The 25,421-nt window shown below is 36.5% G+C and overlaps 2 protein-coding genes across 3 annotated transcripts in view; one reads left to right on the plus strand and one right to left on the minus strand.

The window, feature by feature from the left end:
• The window catches only part of ELK3 (ETS transcription factor ELK3), a 40,060-nt gene extending 35,141 nt beyond the window's left edge, over positions 1 to 4,919 (plus strand). For both annotated transcript variants that reach the window (XM_064510456.1, XM_064510466.1), the window contains exon 5: positions 1,954 to 4,919. In XM_064510456.1, the coding sequence (XP_064366526.1) occupies positions 1,954 to 2,052 (99 nt within the window). In that variant the 3' untranslated portion in view covers positions 2,053 to 4,919. The remainder of the gene's footprint in view (positions 1 to 1,953) is intronic.
• A 4,439-nt stretch (positions 4,920 to 9,358) lies between these two features.
• Positions 9,359 to 25,421, minus strand: part of CDK17 (cyclin dependent kinase 17) — a 98,129-nt gene continuing 82,066 nt past the window's right edge. The window contains exons 6-17 of the mRNA XM_026123161.2: positions 23,387 to 23,443; positions 21,901 to 22,015; positions 21,270 to 21,364; positions 20,766 to 20,828; positions 17,445 to 17,568; positions 15,013 to 15,133; positions 14,368 to 14,465; positions 13,961 to 14,066; positions 13,121 to 13,163; positions 11,820 to 11,910; positions 11,507 to 11,584; positions 9,359 to 11,077 (exon numbers count right to left, since the gene is read on the minus strand). Of these exons, the coding sequence (XP_025978946.2) occupies positions 11,040 to 11,077; positions 11,507 to 11,584; positions 11,820 to 11,910; positions 13,121 to 13,163; positions 13,961 to 14,066; positions 14,368 to 14,465; positions 15,013 to 15,133; positions 17,445 to 17,568; positions 20,766 to 20,828; positions 21,270 to 21,364; positions 21,901 to 22,015; positions 23,387 to 23,443 (1,029 nt within the window). The 3' untranslated portion in view covers positions 9,359 to 11,039. The remainder of the gene's footprint in view (positions 11,078 to 11,506; positions 11,585 to 11,819; positions 11,911 to 13,120; positions 13,164 to 13,960; positions 14,067 to 14,367; positions 14,466 to 15,012; positions 15,134 to 17,444; positions 17,569 to 20,765; positions 20,829 to 21,269; positions 21,365 to 21,900; positions 22,016 to 23,386; positions 23,444 to 25,421) is intronic.

Raw genomic sequence — 25,421 nt, forward strand, 5'->3', positions numbered from 1 at the left:
ACAGAGCACGTAGATGCTTATTAGCTGGTAAAAACTCTCCTTCAGTGCCTGTAAGGTGAAAGCAAATCCCATGCATCTGTGCCTACTCTCCCTTACAGCAAATGCAAAAAAACATCACTGAAATGCACAGTCTCCTTCCGCACAATTTACCTTGATACATTGACCTACCTGGAAAGTCTTCCCTTTGAAGCAATACTGCTGTGTTATTAGACTTATTTTGATGTTTCATCATTTGTTTGAAATTACCACATAATTGGAACAGTGACAGACTTGCACAGAATTTGGTTAATTCAAGAAAATGCAGCCAAATTTAAGAATTACCAGGTTAGCTTAAATTAAGTACTGAATTAAGCATATTTTCTTTTTTTACTGCTGTACTGATGGTAGCACTGAAAGGGCGTAGTCAGGTCCCAGATCTGCATCCTATCCAGACGTATGAATAAGGAGCATAGCCCTGGCCCCAGGGGCTACAGGGATAACAGGAAGAAGACGACGGCAGCTGGGTTAGGGTGGAGACCGGAGGAAGGATGAAATTGTAGCATTAGCGTAGTTTGCATCTCAGGCAGCAGGGCCAGCATGCCACCTGCCTAGACAGACACCCAAAGATCGCACAACCATCTCTTTGTTAGCTTTAGAAATCACATTAAACACATTTTAATTTACATGTCTCACTTAAGAAACCTAGACTAGAAAAGCAAGAGTTTGTAATCAAGTTCTGTGTTTTCATGAGTGTTGGCAGAAGTGATAGAAACATTTCCTGAGGATAGGTTTGGTTAAAAGAGAGAGACACCAACCACTCCGGGCTCCGTGCTATACCATGAGCGTGATGCCCAGACCCCTGCAGCATACTGCTCATCTGTGGTTGGTTTGAATTTCTACTGCAGGTTGGAAGAGAGTTATCATTAGCCAGTATCTCAGTGGAAGAGTAATCCTGTTATAAACAGATCATATGAACACGTAGAGGTTAGTTACACCACAAGACTGGATTTAAATGGGCATTTGCTCTTTAAGGACTGATCTAATAAGGGGTAAAAAAATATACACAACTCCACTGGAAATCGGGATTTCTGCTATTCAGGTCTTCCTCTCTTAAGTCCATAGAAAGAGTGGAGGAAAAAAAAAAGTCCATAGAGTGCAGACTGCCTCGTGGAATCACGTCCTGAGGCCAGATGAGTATCTACTACTAGTAATACCTGCCTCATGCTGTGGCAAGTTTATCCCACCTACTTGCTTAGCTTTTTCTTGGGTCATAGGTACTAGCCAATACACATCACTGTAGGCAAGTTACAGTCAGGACGCTGTAGTGAACTAGGAATACACTGGTTTGTTTTTTGAATAAATATTCTTTGTACAGTGTTTCAGAAGTAAAACATTAATACTAAAGTGCAGTATGCTCTGCTTCACATACTAAATGATCCAGCATAGCTATCTTACAGCCTCTTAGTGAATATCAAAACCCCTAATCACTCGCATGAGAGTGATTTTCACAATTTTATGTATTCACAACTGTGTTTTTTTCTATCAGAAAACTACATCTTGACTTTCATTTTTGCAAAGATCTTTCTTGCTAAGCCTTTATGAAGGGCAGATATAAAGCATAGATGCAATTGATATTTTGTAGGCTGAAAAATATTTGTGGATGCAGAATGGGTGGCGAGCATTTCTCTGTATTACTTATTTTACCAGCTTGATGGCGCCTGTATTGTTATTTGAACTTTTATATAAAATATAGCCAGTAATATTATAAATTCTTATACATTTAAAGATTATTCAGTTTTCATCCTCTGTTTCACATTCCTCATGTCTGATGCAGGCATTTGGTATACATCTTACTATATAGAAATCAGAAGCCTTGAAAACATCTGGAGTCAGTTGCTAATGCTGAGTGCATGTGCTTTGGGCTGAATACTTTGAGATAAAGAATAATTTTTTTTACCTTTTGGCCTCTTACAGTTTCCAACTCTGCTAAATGGTCACATACCAGTGCCACTACCCAGTCTGGATGGAGCCTCTTCTCCAGTACTGCTTTCTCCAAATGCTCAGAAATCCTGATGATGCCTCATCACGTTAAGGACTCATTGGTGGATTTAACACTTCATTCCTATGGTCTAGTTTTTCCTGTGTCATGAGAAGGACATTGTGAAACCCTCTATTACTTTGGTTTGCACTTTTCATTACATGGATAATCTACTTTTATTATGTTAGCATTTTTAAACAGTGTTTATATATAAAAATATATATAAATCTGTTTTGCATTAAATGAATTATAATTTTTTTATATCATAGCTCTCAAGTGTTGAACACTTCTGTTGTTGATGAAGTACTTCTCTTAATGGATTGCAACAATGTATCTAATAAGGATGTGAAGCTTCTTTTAATCCCCTTTTCTGCATATTATGCATTGTGCTTGTGTAAACTATAACCGGCTGTGCCTTCTTTTGCATAATGTCATGTAAATGATTTATATATTTTCTAGTATTAAGATAAAAAGTTGAAAGACAAAACTAGTATTGAACAGCCCTATGGTAGTATTTCAGTATTTTCTCCACAGATAGGCCATATGATGCAGTGTATTCATGTAACTTTGTATTAAGTGCTTTCAAATTGTATAAAAATAGCCTTATAATTTTTCTTTGCTGAATTGAAAGATGTAATAAATGTTACAGTCAGGAAGTGCATTTAAGAGTAACAAAGCCACATTTACACACTCATGCCCAAATTCTTCTGTGGAGTTGCAACCGGGAGGAACCAGGCTGTGTATATTCATGAAACATTTCCAGCATTGGAAAGTGCTTCTGTAGAAAATGAGACTTTGCTCAGAATTTATTTGGCATGTACTTCTTACAAACTGCCAACATTACAGCTGGAAAGACTGTAGGTAATCTCTGTCCTCCCAGGGAATGAGGATCATTCCTGACGGCGAATTTCCAGGTGCTTTGTTCAGTCATGCCAAGTGCCTTCGACCATTTCCCTTGAAAGATTATTCTAGCTACTAAAGCTCAGAAGGTCACATTTCCCCTTCCCCCGAAGCTGCAAAAGTTGTAGGACTGTAAATTAATGTCTGGTGCTTGTAAAGAGGCATACTGTACCTGTGGGAGGTTTCTACATAAACATCTGAATTCTGGATTAAAAAACAACACTGTGTTACTATGTGTTTGCAACTTTAACTTATTAGGTATGTCCTCTACCTTGAGGTGATGGCTTAGTCATCTAAATGTCAGGTTAGGATTAGGCTAGACTCCCTGGCACCACAGATTCTAATCTTGGCAGGGCTGATGCAAATCTTCAGTTTTCTGAGGCGGCTAAATTGGGTTGAACACAGTTTTACCATGTAGGTCTTTCAGATGAGACCTTAAAAAAAACCCAAACCAAAATCAGGATCCTTGCTACAGATCATTAAAGACTCTGCTCTGCTTTCTGGCCAAGCAGCTAGTAAAAAGTCCGTTCTTTTTTAATTTTATGCAGTGAGTTGTTTGCTGATTTTCTGCCTGGATGCATTTCAGTGATGACGTGTGTGGTTAAGCTGTAAAGTGCTTTTGGATCCTTCAACATGAAAGGTGCTAAATAAACATTTTATTAATGCAGCTCTGATGTTTAAAAGCCATTTTTGGGGCAGAGGTAGTCTGACAAAAGACAGCAGGAATTTTCCTCAGGCTCCTGGTTGCACAACCAAAAATGACTCCTCAGTTTCACTTAGAGTAATTAAGTGAATAAAAAAACTGCCATATGAAGCACCAGTGCCAATAAACATAGCAATTTGATGTAAGGGATAAGAGAAAAGAATAAAACAAACAAGAAGTTTTTCACTAAATTCAGCATTGTAAGAGCTCCAAGAGGTACTATCCCGTACAGTCAAAAAGAGCAGATGAACCGATGCAAAATTTATGAGCGAAAAGAAATTTTAGATAAGTAAACTCAAAATAGGTTGGGAGACAGCACATAACCAATGAGACTGTCTAGTCTAGTGGCGATTAAATCACAAAGGCTTGCAGATCAAACATTTCCCTTTTAAAAGATGTATTCTCTCAGGTACATGGAATTTTCCTTCCATAACTAACTTACATACAGGCAATTATTTACTCTCCAGGGCCAACTATCTCCTCATTTTTTCCAAAGCTGTAACTATCTACTTCAGTGGAGTTGCACCTTGCATATACTGGTATAGTTGATGGGAGAACAAAGGCACAGAGATGAAGTATTTCGTGTTTCTCGCTATGAGTTTAAAAAGTAAAGATATTCATGAAGTATTTGGTCCTGAAGTTAATAAAAAGTATTGCTGAATACCACACTGCAATAAAGGAAAAAAAGAAAAACAGATTGAGAGGAGGGAGTGCGTGACAGAGAAAAGATTCTTACAGTAAAAGGCACCCAGATTCTGCTAATTCTGTTTCTTCCAACGTTTTACTCCTATTAATAAGGCAGAATTTTCCATTTTAAAAGGCTGACAGCCCCCCCAACTTTTGTGGGTTTATTTTTTTTTTCAAGATGGTAGAAAATAGTAACACTAGGAAAAAATTCTCAGCAAATTACTGTAAAGGATCCAAGAGAATCCAGCAAAAGATTTCCAAGGGAAGACACCTAGAAACAGGAAAGTAGCACTGTCTTCTCATCTTTGAGGGAATAAAAAAATACAACATCTTCTTTTGCTGGTAAACTTTACAATTAAAAAAATAGATTGTCAAAATAAAATCTGCCTTGCAAACTGATCAGTATGTGGAAGAAAAACTCTTACTGTTGTGGACAGAACAGAATTATACAGATTAAGTCCAGCCTCTCAAGTCAAACACTTACCTAAAACACTAGATTACTGTGCTTTACGCTTCAAAGAAAATATTCTATTGGTAATTTTCTATTGAATTTTATTAACAGATATCTTTTTAACTGTAGAGAAAAAATCAAATAAATGTTTGTAAAATAAATACTTTGAAAGTGTCAGTATTTCTGTGGCAGTGGAGACCTCTAAGACTTGTTACTTGGGATACAACACTAGGGTTACTCTCTCTTGGATATTCTTGTTATTAATTGCAGTTCAATTGCACTGGAAGGTTTGGGTTTTTTTGGATAGATTTACACTTTATTCACGGTTTGGCAATACATGAAGTTTTCAGTATTTATAGGCTGGGTGCCTAAGTAGGCCATTTTTATCTTACCCTTAAATTGGTTTTCCAGAGAGGCAAATATCCACCAGTAAGGTCACAGCTACTGGGTAGCTTTGCCAGGAGATGACATACATCTGCTGGCTCTCAGCCTGCACTTCCAGGGCACAGGTAGGTGGCTTCAGTTCTAAAGAACACTTCCAAAGTGGGCAAACAGTGGTGAATGATAACAGAGAAAAGAAAATGAGAGATATTTGACGCACGTCCATTATGTCAACAAAGAACAATTTGCTTTGCGTGAATAAAATTAGCCTCATCCGACAGATATTTGCCAATCTGGAGATAGCTACCAAAGAAGTAACAGACTGTCAACAAGATGACCGCTTAAAGGGGAAACAGACTCTGCAGTAAAACAGACTCTGTAATTTTAATTCTAAAAGAAAGAGTCTCTGAATTGAGAGACTGTGCGATCTTGTGCCTGGAGGAAGTATCTTTAGAAGCCACCATGACCACCAAATAAATTTAGAAAAGGCACAGTAAGTATAGATAGCCTTTTATGTAATGACATTGCTGTTCCCTTCTGGTCTTCAAGCTGTCTATGTATCCTGTAGGATAAACAAACACAGGTCACTCAGATTTAAACCTACCTACAAAGTCATCAGAAAACGAAAACTTCTGAAATTGCTTTTAGCCCCAAACAGTAACTGCCCTTAACAATTAATACATGAGTACTCTGCCTACAGAGACAGAGTACAAGTCTGCTTCTTGAGGGCAAAGTGACTGGCAGCATAGCGAGGAGGAGTATACATTTATTTAAATGAAAAAAAAAGAGCAGCGAACCTTAGGCAAGGATGCTGGAGCAATCAGTCACACAGCCTGCCTTGGGTGGGTATTTGTGAAACAGCTTCTTACACAAAAGGACTCCAAGGGATACTACTGTATTTTTCCTAATAGATTCCTATCATTTCGTGTCCACTCTGCAAGAAGGGCATGTAGATAAAATTAACCTTAATTATTCCTAATGTGGCTCCAGGCCAGCTTCCTCCTTTTGTAAATTAAGGAAAAGCACACGGAAAAGGGAGGGAAAAAAAATCTTTGAAAACAAGTTAGTAGCAATAGGTACATTTAACTGAAAACAAGCTCACGGCGTGAAAGAGGAGGAGCAGTGGGGCCTGGAGGGAGGCCTCCTGCAACAGCCTGCTGGCAGGGGTTAGGGAAGAGCATCCTCCCAGCTCTGCAGTCCCCAGCGATGCGTTTCAGGCAGCAAGAGGATCCCACTACAACAAATGAAGAAACTTTATAGCTCTCCGGGGGATAATTTGTTTCAAGGTACGGCATGTGAGGCTGAACAAGACTCATATTTCATTAGGAGCACCATGAAAGCAATCTCCTTAAGAGGGCCTGTTTCTTAAATGAATTTAGAGGATGCAGCCAGGCCAATAAATTAAGCAGTTATTTAAATCAGTAAGTATGTGTGTATGAGTGTATTCACGGCTTAAGTTGGCTTGAAAATTACAGAACTTAAGGGATTTTAGAGAACACATGAAAATCATGGAAAACTTTAATGTATATATTTTTCCGCTGACATCAATCTTTTATCTCAGTTAACAAGGGAGAGGCAGCACAGACTTTTCTCACACTCTCTCTCTCACACACAAACACACACAAAAAAGATGAAAAAAATCTAGAACAGCCAAACTCTAATTCCATTTCTGACAACACGAACTTCCACTGTGGCCTAGAACAAGAGTTTGATTTCTCTGTTAATTAAACTCTGCTGATGAAAGAGCTGCCTGGTATGAATTACAAAACCCACATATCTACTTGGCAATTCTGCTCTTCAAAATAATCCTACCTGTACAGTCAGCTTTACAATGTTCCAGTTAGCTAAGCACTTGTACAGTGCTTCCATTATTTTTTAAAATTTATGTTATTTTGTCATTCTCTTAAACTGGTCTGACATAGATGGTGAGATACAAGTGCTGACCCATGTATGTGCACATGTAGCATTAAACCTGTAACAGCCCAGCCTCCGAATAAAAAAGAATCTGTAAAAATGTAAGCAGGAAAGTTCCTGTCAAAAATTAAGTAACTTTGAAACGAATGCAACATCTCCTTAAAGACAAGCACTATTAAGGGAAGAAAAGGTACTGAAATGTGCTAACAAGGTGCATGGATGATTTCAACTCTGCCCTTTAGGGACAAGCTGTAATAACCAAGTGTCTGTGACACCATGTTGTTCAACTAGAGTAAATTTAATTTTTCCTCAAAATGTCACTGTAGGCTGCAGCTATATCTTTCCATACCCTAGTTTGTTTGGATTTCTTTCAAGTCTGACCTTAATTCTAGGTACTTCCTGGATTTATAATACTTAGCTTGTGGATATTTACAATATGCCTTTCATATATTTTGTCCTCAATAACTGAATGTATTCTTAACCTTTAATTCCATCTTAACAGTGTCAAACAGAAACAATATACTTTATTAAACTGCAAAACTCATGCACAAACAACAAGCAAGCAGCTCAAGAATGCCACCTTGCAGTTTTTTTCAAATGATTTGCAGATACAAAGTATGTCAATTCTTTAATTATTGTTTATTTTAACTTTTATTGCCCAATTCAGGGGTACACTTCGGCTACTTAACGCCGTGGTAAAGCAGCCCAAAATAACACAGCTGTGTTGAGATGCATGTTTCACTCGAGCGCTGCTGAGCAGCTCATCTGTCCTCTTCGATCTCCTGCTCTTCCCCGCCCCGTGAACCCCCGTCCAGCCACCCGCTCTCCCCCGCAGCCTTCGCCTGCGTGTGCGCGCCACCTCATCGCCACGTGCTCCTTTCCTCTCTTCAACCCCGCCTTCTCCTCCATGCAACTAGAGACACCCCTTCGGCCTTCCTGCCGCGGGGTCGATGGGATACAACAGGTATTTTCTAAAGACAATCATTTAGAATAAGCAACAAATTGCAGGCCACCGCTCGCTAACTGCTCGCTCATCTTTAAGCGGAGGCTGCCTTACCAATCTCACAAGTCATCCGCTTTTAGAGGTTGGTTTCCAGCCAGACGTACGTTGTGGCTGAGGTCTTCTCCATTACTCCCGACAGCTGTCAGTGACAGCGAAACAAGTCTGTGGCGCCTGACACTGTCAGACAGGAGAAAGGAACATCAAACTGCATGAAAATGATGTATGAGAAATGCCCAGTGACTTCAGGCTTACCGACCGCTGCCCCAAACAGGCAGCTGCCACAGAGCTGTCTCTGCTGATGCAGGAATTTCAATTATGGACAATAAAATATTTAAAACTGACCCGACCACAGATGCCAACTTTCTTAAAAAATACGCTCTTTAAAGTTATCTCCTAATTAAGTAAACTGATTTGCTTGCAGGCTCTGAGAAAAATCACCTCATATTCAGAGTGACTGCTGCAATTTTATGGAAGATCTTTCTATCTGTAACAAAAAAGCTGAATTCCTACTTAAAATGGAAAACTCCTGCTAGCTGCAGCTGATCCCCATCTAAATTTGTTAATGCACTCCATCTTACCAGTTAAACCTTAAAGTCCTTTACTCATTAATACCACATTATTCCTCTTTCTTTTACGACCTATGAAATGTTACTGTTCTAGAAATGCTAAATCCCACATTTATCCACAGTGAACATTTACTCTGTATCTTCACTACTTTTGTAAAAAAAAAAAAAAAAAAAAAAAAAAGAAAAAGCAGATGTTTCTCTGATACTTGCTTCTTCAACACTATCACATCTACGATGTATTTCCTACAAAGTTAATCAGTATAAAATCTAGATCAGATCCATATCAACTATACAAAAATATATAACAACTATTTCAGGACAAAGGTTTTCCTTCAGCACCAAACCTGCCTCTGACACACAGGTAACACTCCTACTGGTATCAGCAGCAGATCCATGCAAGTATCTGAGACACATACTATGCTTCTAGACCTAGGCAAAACTTCTGGTACCAAGCGACATGCAGGACTTGATTGCTAAAAAGCAGACTACAGACCATGTTTATGGCAAGATCCCGAATGGCCTCAGTTGCAAGTGAGTAGGTTGCATACTACTTTTACTGCCTCTACTTCTGTGTTGCACGAATTAAGAAGCTGCTAAACTTAAAACTGATGACTCCTCAAACACAGATCTCGCTAAAAGGTGCCAGCAATGCCCCAAGAACTGCAAGTTCACTAAGTCTGTACTTTTAACAACACAGGGCCTTTGTTATTATAAACTTCAAAACAAAACCAAGGAATTCCACATAATATTTATACTTTCAAAAGTACAATATTAATACAGGTCGGTCAGTTAGAAATAACAGCAGTTTGTTAGGTCTACAAGATTTAACGTAAAACCGGTTTACAAATGCTGAAAAGCAGTAGTGGTCCAATAGTCACCATTACACGTGAATTTCTCTCTTCCAGAAAATAAAAAAGTCCCAATTCAAATTTACCAGTATCAATGAAATATTAATAAAACACCCCCAAACATGCCACAATCACTATTCACAAATAAAGTTAAAATGAAATATACAAAAATTCACTTAATACTGTTAAATAACAATAGACTACAAGATTTCCTGAACAGAAATGGTAGGACCCCTGAATGTTTTACAGTGAATGTCAGGAAAAAATTAAGTTACCTATGACTATTTTCATGATATACCAGCCAAAGATTTACATGACCATTTCAAAATATACCAATAAAGATTTACAGTCTCTTTAAGATGCACTAAACAAATAAGTTCATAAAGGTGAACACAAATGCTTAAAAATACTGTAACCATCACCAAGGGTGTACTTATGATACTCACTGAGATGCATAAGCATAGTAGTAACATGTTTACTATCTCTGGTAAACAGATAACACCTAAGATCTGAAAAACTCTCTAGGTTCCCGTTTTAAAAGCTCTGTAGCATAGTGAGTTCTTATCAAGTACAAACTTGCATCTTTCCAGTTGATTTCAAGTGAAAAATGTAGAAATGGGAGGGCAACGAGATGGGAAAAAGTGACATTATTCCCATACTCTCGTCACTAGTTATCCTGTTCTTCTGTAATGAGAAGATTCTAAATTTCAAAAGTAAACCAGGGTATAATGTGTATGAATTATCTTTTTACTAATTGTATTTCTAAGTTAAAAAAAAGGTAAAAAAGTCATTGCTTCTGCAGGCCCCATATGCACAATAACGTGCAAATACTGTATGCTGGAGTGACCCTGACACAATTTACCAACCAGTCTCCATGCTTTGATTTCTCAGTAACTAATATAGGATCTGAGAGCAAGTAATATTTAACTGTTCACTTGTTTGAATCAACTTTCACACCATGTGCTTTTCAAAAACATAATATGCTTTATAATTTTTCAACTATTTTAACACATACTTCCAATGTTAAATAAGGAATTAAGTGCCATGAACTCAGAGCGTTAAGGATGGTTCACCTATAGCCAAGCAAAGCTATGTTTACATTCCAGGAAACACTGCAGTTTAAGAAATACAAAAAACCCCGCAGCAGTAGAACATTTTATGAAGAGAAACAGATGCATTCACATATTATAAAGCCATTGCAACTTCTTCAGGCATGGAACTGTTGTGTTAACTATACAGACAGCAGTTATCTAGCAGCAATGATTCCGCAATAAATAATGCACTGTGTTTCTCAGTCCTGCACAAAAATTGCAGCTACAGTTACATCAACAGCTGTAACCTACTGGCTCTAGTGGCAGAGGAGACCTTAAAACCAACTGTACAAAAAATTGTCACACTGTGACAACAAATATAAAAACATAATCTGCAGGTTGGAAATAAAAAGACTCCACTGTGAAGAGGACAGTGTAGACAAACTGCGATTCCAAGTCCACCAAAAGAGAGAACTGCCTTCAGATCCGAGTCCTTGACTGACAGGATAGGCTTCGGCTTGACTCTGCATCACCCGCTTTAAAAAAGCATGCTCTGCCTTCTGTTCTTCCCATGTCCTACAACAGAACACGGACCGTGGTAAGAAACCGAAACGTTGGCACAACCGAGTATTCAATTATTATCCACCTCTTCTGTCTTTCTGCATCAGGAGGCTATTCTTCATGTTTAATCCAATATCAGGATCTTTTTCTAATTGCACTCATTGCATTTTTTTTTCCTTTGGCACAATTCAGCACCCACATAATAACAGTTTGAAACTCCCAAGATGTTCTTGTATTAACAGCCCCTCTGCCCATCTCTCTTTAAACTCATCTCCTTCCGTGCATTTAGCATGTATGTTTCTAGAGGACTCTAAGCAAGTCATTTTCAGATATTTGCTTGAGTTCACTGAAACAGACCAATTTAACGGAGTATTTTTTTAGTTTAGAATGTCTCTGGCATTGCCTTCAACTTGCAGATATGAGCAAATACTGAACTTCCCATACCTGTCTCTGGGTAAGTGGAATTTCGAAAGCCAGGGTCTTTTTGCAACTGAATCTCTTTTAGACTGAATATTGAAACACCTGGAACAGCAACAAAAAAAAAAATTAATTCACATCCATGCAACTATGCTTTATTGAACAAAACTGTATTCTCAACTGCACAGTTTAAATATGGGAAAATGTTTCCTATTCTCAAATACATAAAAGACAATATATACCAGACTGTTTAATAGGTAAGAGAGTTTTTCCTTAAGAAACAAACTCAGCTTTAATGTATTATCTTAACAATACTCTGCTGTTTTATTACTCCTCTTACTTTCAGGCAAAGTGTGTATCCTTGTGCCAAGACTTCTGAAGTACGCATGTTTCATGGCCTCTTCTGCTGAAATTCTCTTCTTTGATTCATACTATTAACATAAATGGATATATGCACATTGGTTTTTATTAAAGAATTATCTGCATCAACTGATTCACCAAAGGAAGAAGTAGAGTTCTACTTGCTCAATGTTTCCCACCAACTCACTAGGACATCTTTGTTGTCATTACTTTTATTCACACAGGAAAATCTAACATATGTTATCTAGATTAGTATTAGCAACATGTAACAAGATTGCTAAAATAGTCAAAATAACTGCTGTAAATGGATGCAAATCAAAAATATACTTAATCTTTATTTATAGTTTTAACAACAATTAGAAGACAGACTTCTGGCTACTTTATATCCTAATACTAAATTGCAATAAAATGTTATTTCATGAGATTAAAAGAAGTTTTCCAGCAGAATGCATTATGCTGCAGCATTTTGCATAAAATGAAACTCAGACAAGGTGGTCTTTACGATATGCTCAACATGTCTTCTGGTTGGCATCTTTGGACAGCAAAGATGCAGACATTTCATCAGAAAAACTGTAGGGAAGTAAGAACGAACTTCAAACAAGGACTGCAAATACTGTTCTCACAGGTTGTGTAAACAGACGAAGAACTGATACAGGATTTAATTTTTTTTTGCTGCAATGCAAGGTAGGGTAAGTGCACTCCATCTTAAATACTAAGAATTTGTAAGATGGTGAACTTACAGTGCTTCTGCCATCTTTTCAAAGACTTAGAATAGGCCTTCCATCCTGCTTCCCAGCACATGACTCATTTTTGAAGCAGATTAAAAGATTAAACACACGATACCGCTTTACCATCTGAATACAGTGTACAAGAGCAAAGAGTAACCTAAAACCTTAGTAACTGCTTCTGTAATAGCAAACTAAGTCCATTGTTGCAGAAACGTAATATTTGTACCTACAAGTTCTTTTTTTTAATACCTTATTTCACAAGAGCTTTAGATTTTCAAGAAATTGTTAACATAGAGTCCAATTATATTTTTACAAGATCGAGTAAAAGTATTGCTCTTCCGGCAGAAGAAATTAAACATCAACTTTCAGGTTCCTAGACCAGGTAGGCTAACAATCACTCCTTCCAAATCTGTCTTCCACTACAGACTCAGTTGCATACTCTGCTTTGAGACAGATCTAACAGATATTATAGTTTGTAATAAATTTTAGAAATAATATACTAAAAGCTCTAAACTTGCACTTTTATAAAGCAAAACTGCAAAAGACATCTTACTTGAAGAAACTTCGCTATCAATTCAATTCCTTCTGTGTCCAGCCTAAAAATAAAAATATTTTAAAAATTTAAACAGTTTTTGAACTATATTTACCAAAGTAAAGTTGCAAAATAGTTAATTTCATCAAACGATATCAAGCCTGAAAATAAAACTTAAATAAAACAATGTTTTCACCTGCATGCTAACGCGTACACACATAAGCGCCAATAAATCATAACCCAACTGCCAGAGAAACATTGGTGAAATATGAATCCTGAGCTTTGGATTGTGATTTAGTAGGAAGATCAGGGTCATTTATTTTAGCAAAAAGCTTCTTTTTTTAAGCCTAACAATACTCATTTATCGGAGGACAAAATGTTAAATCATTTTCTTTAGAGCCAAAAAGCAATGCATTAGGTTTTGCTATAAAGTTTATTTATAGTAACTGTGCTGTTAACAGTACAGGTACAGACCCCTCAAAATCCTCATAATGGCATTAGCATTATCTCAGGAGACTACTCAAAGAAATCTTGCCATTCTAACAATGAGTCTGTTGCATAACAGGAGAGACCTGGGCTATTTAGGAAGTGCATATAGCACTTCCTAACACTATGCAGGCATTATTAATCGGAGTTTATAGTTCTATAGGTCATTATGGAGTTGTGGTGCCTTGACTGATATTACACAAAGTAACTGCATAGTACTAGGATTATGTTTCGCATTAATGTCCGTCCACAGTAACATGACTGATGTGTAGTTTTCTAACACTCACTAACACGCTGTACTTGGAAACACGCTCACATTTACAAACACATGAAGCCATAGGGATGCATATTTTCTATTAATAAAACACAAAGTACCTTGGTGCATGGTTGATTAGGGGTTGCGGTTTATATTTAGGAAAGTTGTAGTTTCTAAATTCATCACTGGAAGAAATGCCCGGCCATGTTTCTTGACATGGAGTTCCTACATTAAAAAAAGAAAAGAAAAAAGAACTTAAAAATTGTAAACAAACAAGATTTATATGACTAAGCATTTAATTTTGTAATTTAAACAGGAAAGAGGGAATAAAACAGTCAATAACTCTGTGCTGCAGAAATTCAGCTCTGCACAAAGTAATCGAGAGTACACTCATTCACCTGGAATATAATGGAATATAAAATGTCACTGTTTACAGATAAAGATCTACAGTTCTCAAGGAAAAAGTGTTTAGAAGAATAAAGTAAGTGTACAGACAGCAACATTACTGCTAAAAGCATCCATTTACCCAGAAGTCTGAAAATTAAGTGCAGTTCATCTTCAACAGTTGAACCAGGAAAGAGAGGCCTTCCTGATGCCATTTCAAAAAATATGCATCCAACACCCCTTTGTAAAAACAAAGAAAAAGATAAATAAGAGACAATCCATCAATTAAAACTTTCAGGTCTTCAAGACTTTTGTGACTTGTCTCAAATTAAAATGTATTATGAAATTAGTTAGTTGTTCACCACATGCTGCTATTAAAAAGACTGTTTTGAAAGAAGATACACAGCAGCAAAAGAATCACAAAAGACTAAACAAAACCTCTGTCATAGCTATATTATATCTTCTTCCTTCAGATGTCAAGTTCATCAACTGCAATGAGGTTCATAATAAAATACCATGTTATCATCTCATAGGAAGAACATGCATTTCTTTTCCTAACCCAGTGGTCCTGATGCATGCTTACTCTAAGCAATAAAAAGATACTCTGCATTTTCAAAGAGAAATACCAGCACCTTCCCTGTATGCCAATCTGTCTCTAAAATCCAACTCAGTTGTAGCCTTCAAAAATTCAAAGGATTAGTATTTGAATGCTGCTATGTAATAATGAAGAGTTGACATTTTTCAATTGATGAGAACAATAATTAAAATTTAGCAAAACTATACAAACCACATGTCAATTTGAGTTGAATACTCCGAGGATCCCAGGAGAACGTCAGGTGGTCTGTACCATAACGTGACAACTTCATTGGAATAGGTCTTTGTAGGAACAGACTTCGCCCTAGCCAAACCTTGATAAAAATGAAATAAAAGGTAATGTGCTGTTTCTGGGCATAACTCTTCCAAATATTGTATATCTCTATTTTTTTGTGATTCCATTTTATTTAAATGAGGAAAAAGGTCCAAAACACTGTGTTACTTTCATTTTTTTTTGCATGGAATTGACAAAGAACTTTTAAAAGACGAATTTACCTTAATATTGCTAAATACCTTTCCTATTATATTCATTAAAAAGTCTTGATAATTACATTTCTACAACCTATGATTTGCCTTTCAATACTTACAACTAGCTCATGCTCATAGTCTTTTTAAGCACACAAGGCAGGTAAACAGATCAAAACTGGAGGAAATTTACAGGATTACTTCAGAACAATGAAGCATTAGATCAACAGGACATCTTCCCCCATAGACTCTGACATCCCTTACACACTATTTCCATTTGAGAACTATGTTGCAAGAGGCAGAAGGCAACAGACTAATGAATTGGTGGAAATGGGCCAAGGCAGTGCTGGACCGACAAGGGTCTTCCATAGCAACATTGTCAATTTGTCAGTAACAACTTTAATAAGAATTAGCTCTCTCATGTTAGATGCAATCTCTGGAGCAATTTTTATCCACATACAAGCGAAAAAAACCAGTGGTAGCACAACTTCCAAAGGACTTCCCTGACACAGGATATAACAGGAAACCCATCCATGTGAGTGCTCCACTCCATGGCAACTGCTCACTGGAAATCCCAAAGCAACTTGGTTCATCAGTGATAGAGGATGGAGGAACATCTGACAATTCAGCATGTGGACAGACCCATTCTCTCTCCCATTGTGGTTACCCAGCTTTGGAGTGATTTTTAGGAAAATTAAGCTTGATGAAGACACAGTACTTCTTAGGCTCCAACTTAAGAATTTGACCAAGTGCCAGTTTCAAAGGAAGCTGTAAAAATTACTTTCAAAACTCAAGTTAAGTGACAGCAGTACCTATACGAATATCACTCTGATTACTAACATCCTGTAAAAGGTTGACTATCACTGAATACGCACAAATTCACTACAGATATGATGTTTTCATCTTTCCTTTCCAAATGTAACTGCAGATAGCCATTTCTCTTTTTTCTTCTTCAGATGATCTCCAGAATCCATTATGGTTGTTTCCACTAATTCATACAAAAGAAACACAGGAACCAACACAATGGTTTGTGGAATACTTCTGTGTGTCCAAGACTGAAATCATAAATAGACTAAAAATACTAACTTCTACAGAAGACTGTAAAACTCAAGGAGACTTGGGTTGGGGTCATACGCAATAGATTGAAAGCTACTGCTACAGTTCAGCAGTTACTAGAAAAAAGGGTACAGAAATCTGTTTGTTATCATAACATTCAGAAAACACGGCATAATTCACTTGGGAAAAAAAATCCTTCAGGAGTGATAACCTATGGCAACACATAGTGGAGGAAAGGTAATTAAAATATTGAAGTGAAGAGCACAAAAATCAGGTAACAAGATTCCATTCCAGACCAGACTGAATGGCAGGACAGCTATTACTACAGGATGTATGAAACTGGAGTACTTCTAAAGTACAAACAGACAAAATGGAGCAGAGCATCACTAGGATGAACTAACTGAAGTCAGAGTGGAAAAATTAACCAACATTTTGAGAGCTCTCTTCATGATTCTTTCAACATGAAGCATAATTTAGGCTGAAAACTGAAATAACCAACAAACAAAAAAATCAAACTCTTAACCAAATGAGATTCACAAATGAAAAGGAATTAACCAAGAGCTTTAAAACCCCCTAAATAATAGCCATGCAAACCTAAAAGTCCTTCAGTTTGAAGCCTATTCATCTACTGCTTCCAACAGCCTAGCTAACAGGGACACTGAAGATGTCCTGCAAGTACAATTTCTCCATTCACCTCTACCCATGTCAGCTCATGCTCCAAACAACAATTCAAAATAAGTTCTGACCGATAGCATAGCTACTTTAAAATCACTGATAGCAAGTTGCGTGCCTGGTAATATTGACTAATTAACATTTTACTTTCCCAGTTACTGATAGACAAAAAGCAGCAATAATGAGGACAAGTTCTCACTATAACCAGGAAGATACAATACAGGTCCTGAATCCCAGCCTTTTGAATTGGTAAAGATATAGAAAAAAATGCATTAATACATATCCTAATGTTATTTTTCCTGATGTTCACAGTGGTTTGCAAATGCACATTCCTGATTCCAAAGGATTTCAAAGTTCAGTGAAACTTATTTTCAGTACTTTCTTAATGATGAGTAAAGAAAATATTTGTTATAGAAGAATTTCTGTCCATACCAAAGTCTGCTAGCTTCAATTCTCCTTTCTCATTAATTAGTAGATTTTGTGGCTTCAGATCTCGATGCAACACCTTTCTCCTATGACAGTATGCCAAGCCACGAAGAATCTGGTATAAAAACAGCTACAAAAGAGAACATTTACGTAAGTTAGACCGAAAATACTAATCTATAGATTACTTGTTATTCTAACAGTCCATTTGGGGCACTATAGAGTTAAATCTCTGTATTGTAAGCAAGACAAAAATCCATCTCAAAAGGTAAGTTAATTTTTCACATGACAACATTCTAAGTATTTTCATTATTCTGAAGAAATCTAAAACCCTTTTATGCTAATGCATTACTTTTACACAATACTTTATCACAACGATTCTAAGAGCAATTTGTTCTACATAACAGAAGAGAACCAAAGAGCTGTTTTTTTCCAAATCATTATTTACTAATGCTCTTCCCCACATTAATGTCTTTTTAGGTAATGGTCTCTGACTAGAAATTCTCTTCTGCTACAGAGTCTCTTCTTAAAATGTAGCTCAGCATCCTTATCCAAGTGTGCAAAGCTATGTAAATAACTTTTTTGCAGGCTATTGGAAAAATACACTTGGAGTCATAAGTTCATGAAACACAGAGAACCGGGGAAATGAGCATTACCAAAATAGCCTGTTTCTGGCATTTGTGTTCATCCCCTCACCTTGACACTCACAGGTTTATTTTAGTCCTTTTGGACAGCAAGCCAACCAAGGAACTGCAGTCATGCATATTAATGCTGCATATATAGAGACACATACATAGTAAGGCGTGGAAAAAGGTTTAGCCAAGGCAGTTTACTATACCATTGCTTTAATAAACAGTACTTTGCAAATCCTGTATGCATAGAGGGTCTGCACATGAACACAGGACTTCTGGGTACCTACTGATGGCATCGATTACTACACAATAGTCCTCAGCCGGTAAAGGTGAGCAAATGGACAATGAATTACTGAACAAAAAATGTAGAGTGTTACAAACAGTGATAAGTTTACCAACATAACAAATTCACCACATAACAGGGCTGTTGAGGAGAAACACTGGAATGTTTTTACATCATCATTTTCTAACATACGAGCTTATTTTTGTACCAGATGACACCCTCAAATTCTTTTTTCTAAATTAGACAAATACACACCAGGTGTATTTTACATCCATCTGCTCTCAGTCTGCTTATATGGGATTTATCTACTCCAGAAAGGGATTAGGACTTTTATTTTTTCTTCTTTTTTTTTTTTTTTAAAAGAGCAGAATGAGAAGCAATGAGTTTTGTTCCATTTATTCATACCCATACCGTTGCAGGGATAGTCATTCACAAATGATATTAACAGCACAGCTGTGGAAATCAATAGCCATCTCTAGTGTGCACTGGGACGGCAAGGACTGATCAACAGAGCACATAAGCTTGGATCTTCATCACAGTTAGCGTGGATCCTTTTGGAAATGCACAGGACAATACATGTGAACTCACAATTTTGTTTGAAACAGTAATATCTGCAGAGGTCATACACATACCATATTCTCCCCCTTCATTTTGTTAAAAACTCAAAAGTCTACAACAGCTGAGCAACGTGAATGAAGGGATGAACAGGGAGGTGTCTCAAATATTTGTAATGATCGAAACCCCTACAGTTACCGTAAAGTAAGTGTATACAGCTGCCACAGTTAAGCAGCCAGTCTGGTTCTCTGGTGCCAAAGGTACTGACTTTGCCTATCTGCTCTTAGGGCATAGTTTAAACCATAGGCGAAACAAGGAAAAATACAGTTTCTCTGCTTAGCTAGGATTATCACTAGCAGATTCCTCTTCTTCTTTAACTACACTTATTATAGAAGTTATGTTTTGTTTTGTTTTTGGTTTTTTACAGTTTAAGTTTAAAGCACTTTCTGGTTCTATAAATTGCACACTGTACTTCACCTTCTACACAGTTAATTAAAAACAGAAGCTTAATTATGTTTTTTGTTTTCTCAAATTAAACAATTCCTCTTCACACACACTCAAAGGAAGCAACATGGTAGGTTAAAGGTAAATGCCCTTCCCCAGAGATATTTTCTCTAATGTGATAACAAAATAAAAGAAAAACCTAACCAAAGTCTAACCAATAACCAGACTGAATCCCATAAGCACTTCAACAAAGAACACATTATACAACGTGCTATTAACACAAAAACAAGGACAACAACTCTACTGGAATGTGCATGAAACCCATCCCTTTACATTATTTGGTACCTTGTACTGTTAACCACATCTGTGCCACATGCTACTGTACAAGAATAAAAGCAATTTTCCAACCAGGTGTGTGCATTCACCATTTTCTTTTTTAGGACCACAACTTAAAAATACAGCTATTTTTTTTTTCCAAGAGGCATGGAAAAGCTTCTCAAATATATCTATCATGCAAATAACATTCCTTATACTAATTATCTATAGCTTAATGAAGATGCTTTGAAGGTACAGTCCAGCACAGGCCACAACATCGCTGGGTGTTCACCCAGCCTCCTTCAGCAAGTTTACTCATTTCAAGATAGTTTTTGCCCTGTTTGGAATCTTGTTTATAAAGTCACAGTTTTAAAAAAAACATCTAAATAGTTAGTCTCATCTTCTAAATAAAATATTGCTTGTTAAGAGCAACTTATACTTGAAACTGAGTCTGTTTTACCAGGCCAGACTTGAAAGTGAGCCATGGGCCCAGGCCACAGCTATACTTAAAAGCAACAGACAGCTAAACCTCAAAGAAAACCACTTCTATTTTATTACTCCTAGAGAGATGAACATCACTGCTTCTTAAATATATATTAATAATTTCTTACTTGTGTGATAGGCAGTGGCATCCAAACCCACAGTCATGATTGAGACCACATTTTCCTTGGCACATATACAAATTCTATTAGAAGATAAATCTAACTAAAGACTTACTTCAATAAATGAGGTAAAAAAAATAATGGAAGGACAGGAAGAGGTCAAAATAGTTATGAATTTATTTTTGTTAAGAACTTTTATTTTAAAAAATGTAACTTCAAAGAGAATGAAGTCTTATGAAAAGTGATATAATCTCCTGTTTTAAATGGTTTAAACACTTATAAGCTATCAAAACTAAACAGAATGACGCCCACTAACACTGAGCCAGAGCCAAAGGTAGAAAAGGAATTTACGTTTCTTCACTTAAAAAAAAAAAAAAAAAAAAAAAGAAGAAGCAGCAGCAGCCCTAAACCATATAACTTACAATCATTAAGTTCTCTAAAATTCTTAAATCAGAATAGAAAAAGCTGGAAACCAGTCACTATCACTAAAAACACTCACCTTTACATTGTGCATACTCATGATGTTACCACAGTCATCCATGTACTGCTTCAGGTCCTTGTCCTGTCAAAACACCGCCATCATTGTTCAGTAAAATTTTGGACAAGAAATTGAATCTTGAAGTATGCATTTTTACTTAGAAAATTTGTGAAAATTGTGTCATAATAGAAAAATATCATTGAGGCAATACTGTAATTATTTTTTTCTTCATTAATGATTTTGGTACAAGAAGACATTTTCCTCAGAAAGAGGAAAGGTAGCTCACAGTAAATTGCTACTAATGAAACTTTGAAATTAGCAGAATATTACTAGTTTACAGTAATCTTACAATTTCATACAGTTTTGTAATTTTTCATTCACTCCAGATGCAGAAGAAAAATACTAACAATCACAACATTTTTAAAAAGATGCCACAGACTTTTGATATGTCTGTGCTACTTAGAAACAATATTCTCTAAGGAGTTTCATCAAATATATAAGCTCAGTAGTTGTTTCAATGCTTACCAGATATTCAAAAACAAGAGTCAAAGACTTGTCTGTGTGAACAATATCATGTAATGTCACAATATTTGCATGTTTCAGATCTTTCAATAATGACACTGCAAAAGAGAATTTTAAGTATAAAATAAGTAAACGTGAGACATAAAAAAATAAATGCAGTACAACTAGCACATTTGTACATATAAAGTATTTGTTTAATTTTTAAGATTAAGGAGGTATTCTACAAAACATAATATTCATATAGCATTAAGGTAACCCGAGTATACAAAAGGTATTTAGCCATCAAACATTTGAGAAACTTGTAACCAGAGAACTGTAATCATTTCCTAAATCATACATTTCAGGCAGAAGTAGTCATTTTCTAAAAGGCATTCTGAATTCCTGAAAGATGCTTACTATATACACATAATTCAGCATAAAACTATCAAAATCTCAAATACTATGTTTGAGAACACAACCACCACCACAAAGTAAATACATTTGAAACATTAAGTCTTAATTTGTCTAAATTCCAATTTTCTTTATCAAAAATTACATCAGTTTCTTGTAGCCTGTGTTTTTCCACCAACAGTACTTCAGATAAATAGAAAGCCAGAAATACCTGAAATTCTAGAAAGCACAAAAAAATTATCACCTTCTCTTATGGCTGTGCACGGTGCTCCCTCTTCATGTTCCAGCCGAATTTCTTTCAGAGCTACCAGGTTCTCTGTCAATTTACTTCTCCCCTTATAAACTGTTGCATAAGTACCCTATGCAATGGAAAAAAAAGAAAAGAAACTCTTAAAAGCATTTCCTTCTTTTGAAAGATCAGTTAAAAAGAAAATATAAACTTTTATCTGAACTCATAATAGGTTTCATTTTGGATATAATTAGCTTTTACATTTTGTTCTTTTGATACAAGTAAAACAAGTAAAATCCTTTGCAAACACAGAAGGCACAAGGGATGCTCTAAAAATTATATCAGAGGCTTTTGAGAATGTATCTGCTGAAGAAGTTTGATCAGGTGGTGTTAGTTAAGTTCATCAGGTTCACCGCTGGGATGATACACCATCTTGGAAGGCGGTATTTTGACTAAAACTGGCTCAGGTATCTTTAAACTATGCTGCAGCTATTTTTCCAGAAAACATCTAATTCTTTTTGATATAGCTCCTTATCTTTGTTACATATTTTCTGTAAGAACATTTTTTTGGAGGGGGGAGGTGGGGGAAATCAAACTTTCATTTTCATTGACAAAAAGAACAAGGAATATCGTGAAGCTCATCTATTTCATTTTTCTTTACTTAAACAATAGAAGATTCAAAACTCTTTTAAGACATTTTACATAATGACAAGAAATACTGACTAAACGATAAATTTTCACAACTAATTCCAGCAAATGCAGAGAGCAAGCAATACCAACTTACAAAAGCTGCCCTGGATTAGAGTACATATCTTGTATTGTTTGTTACACTTACTCAGTAATGCAAATGAGATAAAATACAGCTGCAACCAGGACTTGCTAGCAATCAGATTAATATTCCCCAAAGACACACAACATTACACTATGCCTAGTGAGCCATCTAACAAGTAACAGGTGTAAAATTAAAAAGAAGATACATTTGGAAAAGAACAGTGCAACTGGAGAACTAACTGCAATATTCACAGCTCACATATTGATCAGCCCTGCTTCCTTCTGCACTGCTTGGTGCATACCATCCTGGTGCTCCTCACCCATTTTTGAACCCACTGGTCACTCTCAATCAAATTGGATGGGTCCTAAACCCACATCCTCCCCCCCCCCCCCAATATCAATTTCTCAATTTTTTTCACAATTTCTCTGAAAATCAATGGCTAGCTGGAAGGGAGAAAGCCCAATTACTGCCCTCCCAGAAGGAAAGGCAAACAGAACTCTTCCCCAGCTCAGTGGTGCTGTGCCTGCTTTTCTTCCTTGTTATGTATGTATAGAACATTTGTGTGGCTGTGACATTGTTACACATAGCAAATATGTTTGGTTTCCTGAAAAAAGGAGAAATCCAATAGGTATTTCCAAGCATGACCTACATTTTCAGTTGACATAAGTAAATTATACATAAAACTTAGTCATCAAAGCAGTAATCATTTCAAAAGAAAGCTATACGCACCTCTCCAAGCTTTTCTAACTTGATATAGGTTTCCATTTTTCCAAATCCAATTTCTGACTGAAATAAAAACAAATGGTAAACTGATCACTGAAATTAGTGACACTTAATTTATCAGCAAGCTAAGCTTTGTTTCAGAAAAATACCTCACAGTACTAGAGCAAACACCGCAACATTTCATTGTTTTAAAAAAGATTTAGCTTATTATATAAATGCCCCCCTACGCCCAAGCCTAATACTCAGTCTGTTACTCTGCGTCTTCTGAAAGGGCTGACTATGTACTGAATTAATACTTGGAACAAAACCCCACTTTATCCCACCTCCTACTTAAATCTTCTCCACTCTTCTGATCTGAGTAATACTAATGAGGTTGCTGTAGCTTACAGTTATCTCAACCTACTCCATTCTTTCTCTTGCTTAGCATATCCATATGCTGCTGCTGCTTTGAAAACAATTTTCACTACTTATTTTCTTTCTGCAAGTTTCTCTAACACATTTCTTGAAGACCTCAGCCCCAGGTTTCCCCTTCCATTCTGACCTCTCAATGCCTCTTCAGTCTAAAACTCTGCCAGTAAAATCCTTATACATCATTCTGCCCTGTGACATCTTCAAATCCATCCACAAACTTATCTTTTTCTCAACAATTTAAGTTTTGTAGCCCATGCCTTCAAGTCTCCGCACACAGGGGTACTTCTTTTTTCTGTCGCTGACTTTGCCTCTGCCATGCAAGTCAGGAGGCGTTGTCTGCCTACATCTTCATCAAACACCTTCTGAAGATGGTTTGTAAGATCTTTATTCTTTTCCTATTCAAATCCACTGCTACTCATGTATTTAACACAGTTACCTCTTACAATTATTTTCATTTAAGAACATTCTCAATTACATTAAACCTTTATATTGGTCTTACAGTAGAAAGAACACTAGAAGCAGACATTTACATATGACAATTTTGAAACTGATCTGCAAAGTGCTTATAGCCTGTACACTATCAAAATCCACAGGCTTCACGGGGTTTTGCTTTACTGACAACTAAATATACAGGAAGACAAAAAAGCCAGGTTTTCTCCTTAGGATCCCCCCTTCCTTCCACTTCCAAACATAGCTCTCCACTTCATATTTCTTTCTAGGGAAACATACTTTCACACCAGACTGGCTTCAGCACCTACTTCCGCAACAAGTCAAAATATGCCGATCTGCTCTTAAAACCCTATGGATATTAAAGGTGTATAAGATTTCATTGTGTATAACACTTAATATGTAAACACTCTTGACTGTACTAGGTTTTAACAATAATATGGAGATATACCAACAGAAGCCAGATACAGGCGTCTGTTAGTTTTCAGAACACATGCATGAAAATATGTCTGAAGTAAGTGTAAGACCTTATCTATAAACATATTACGACAAATCTATGATAAAAAGGACAAATAATTTTTGTTAATATAGTATTAAGAATAATTCTGCTTTATTAATTTAGCGTTAGGAGTGAAATGTTTTAGAACTGCATAAGGATCCTTTGGCACCAAGCATCTTCAAGAGCTTGGTGAAGCCAGGCTGCTTATCCCAAGATACTCGCAAAGTTGGTATTCTGACAACCTTTTAACTCTGGTGAGATTTTAAGCATAACGCTGATACGGTTACAGTGTTAGTAAAATAAATATCATGTTTTCAAAGGGTATTTCGAAGCACTTAACAGATGCATCTTAAAGTGAATTTAGATGGTATTAGAAATAAAAAGATGTGTTTGCGAGTTCAGAGGAGAAACAGAACGAGAACTTGTAACCATTGGTCTTGTTTTTGCCAGACAGTCTGTAGTATAACTGTTCAAAGGTTCATTTCTTAGAATGCTTGATCTTGTTCATCAAGAGTAATAAAGTTAAAATCTTTTTTAGACCATAAAATCTTACAATATTTCTTACTTACAGAGGGCAGATATTCTTTACAACCTGCCTGTACATATGCTTTGGCATCACTATCACATTGTAGTTGACCACCATTCAAAAGGAAACCTAGTTTTGGGACTCCTCAAACCAAGTAA

This window comes from Dromaius novaehollandiae, chromosome 1 (genome assembly GCF_036370855.1).
Source record: "Dromaius novaehollandiae isolate bDroNov1 chromosome 1, bDroNov1.hap1, whole genome shotgun sequence".
In the NCBI taxonomy this organism is placed as follows: Eukaryota; Metazoa; Chordata; class Aves; order Casuariiformes; family Dromaiidae; genus Dromaius; species Dromaius novaehollandiae.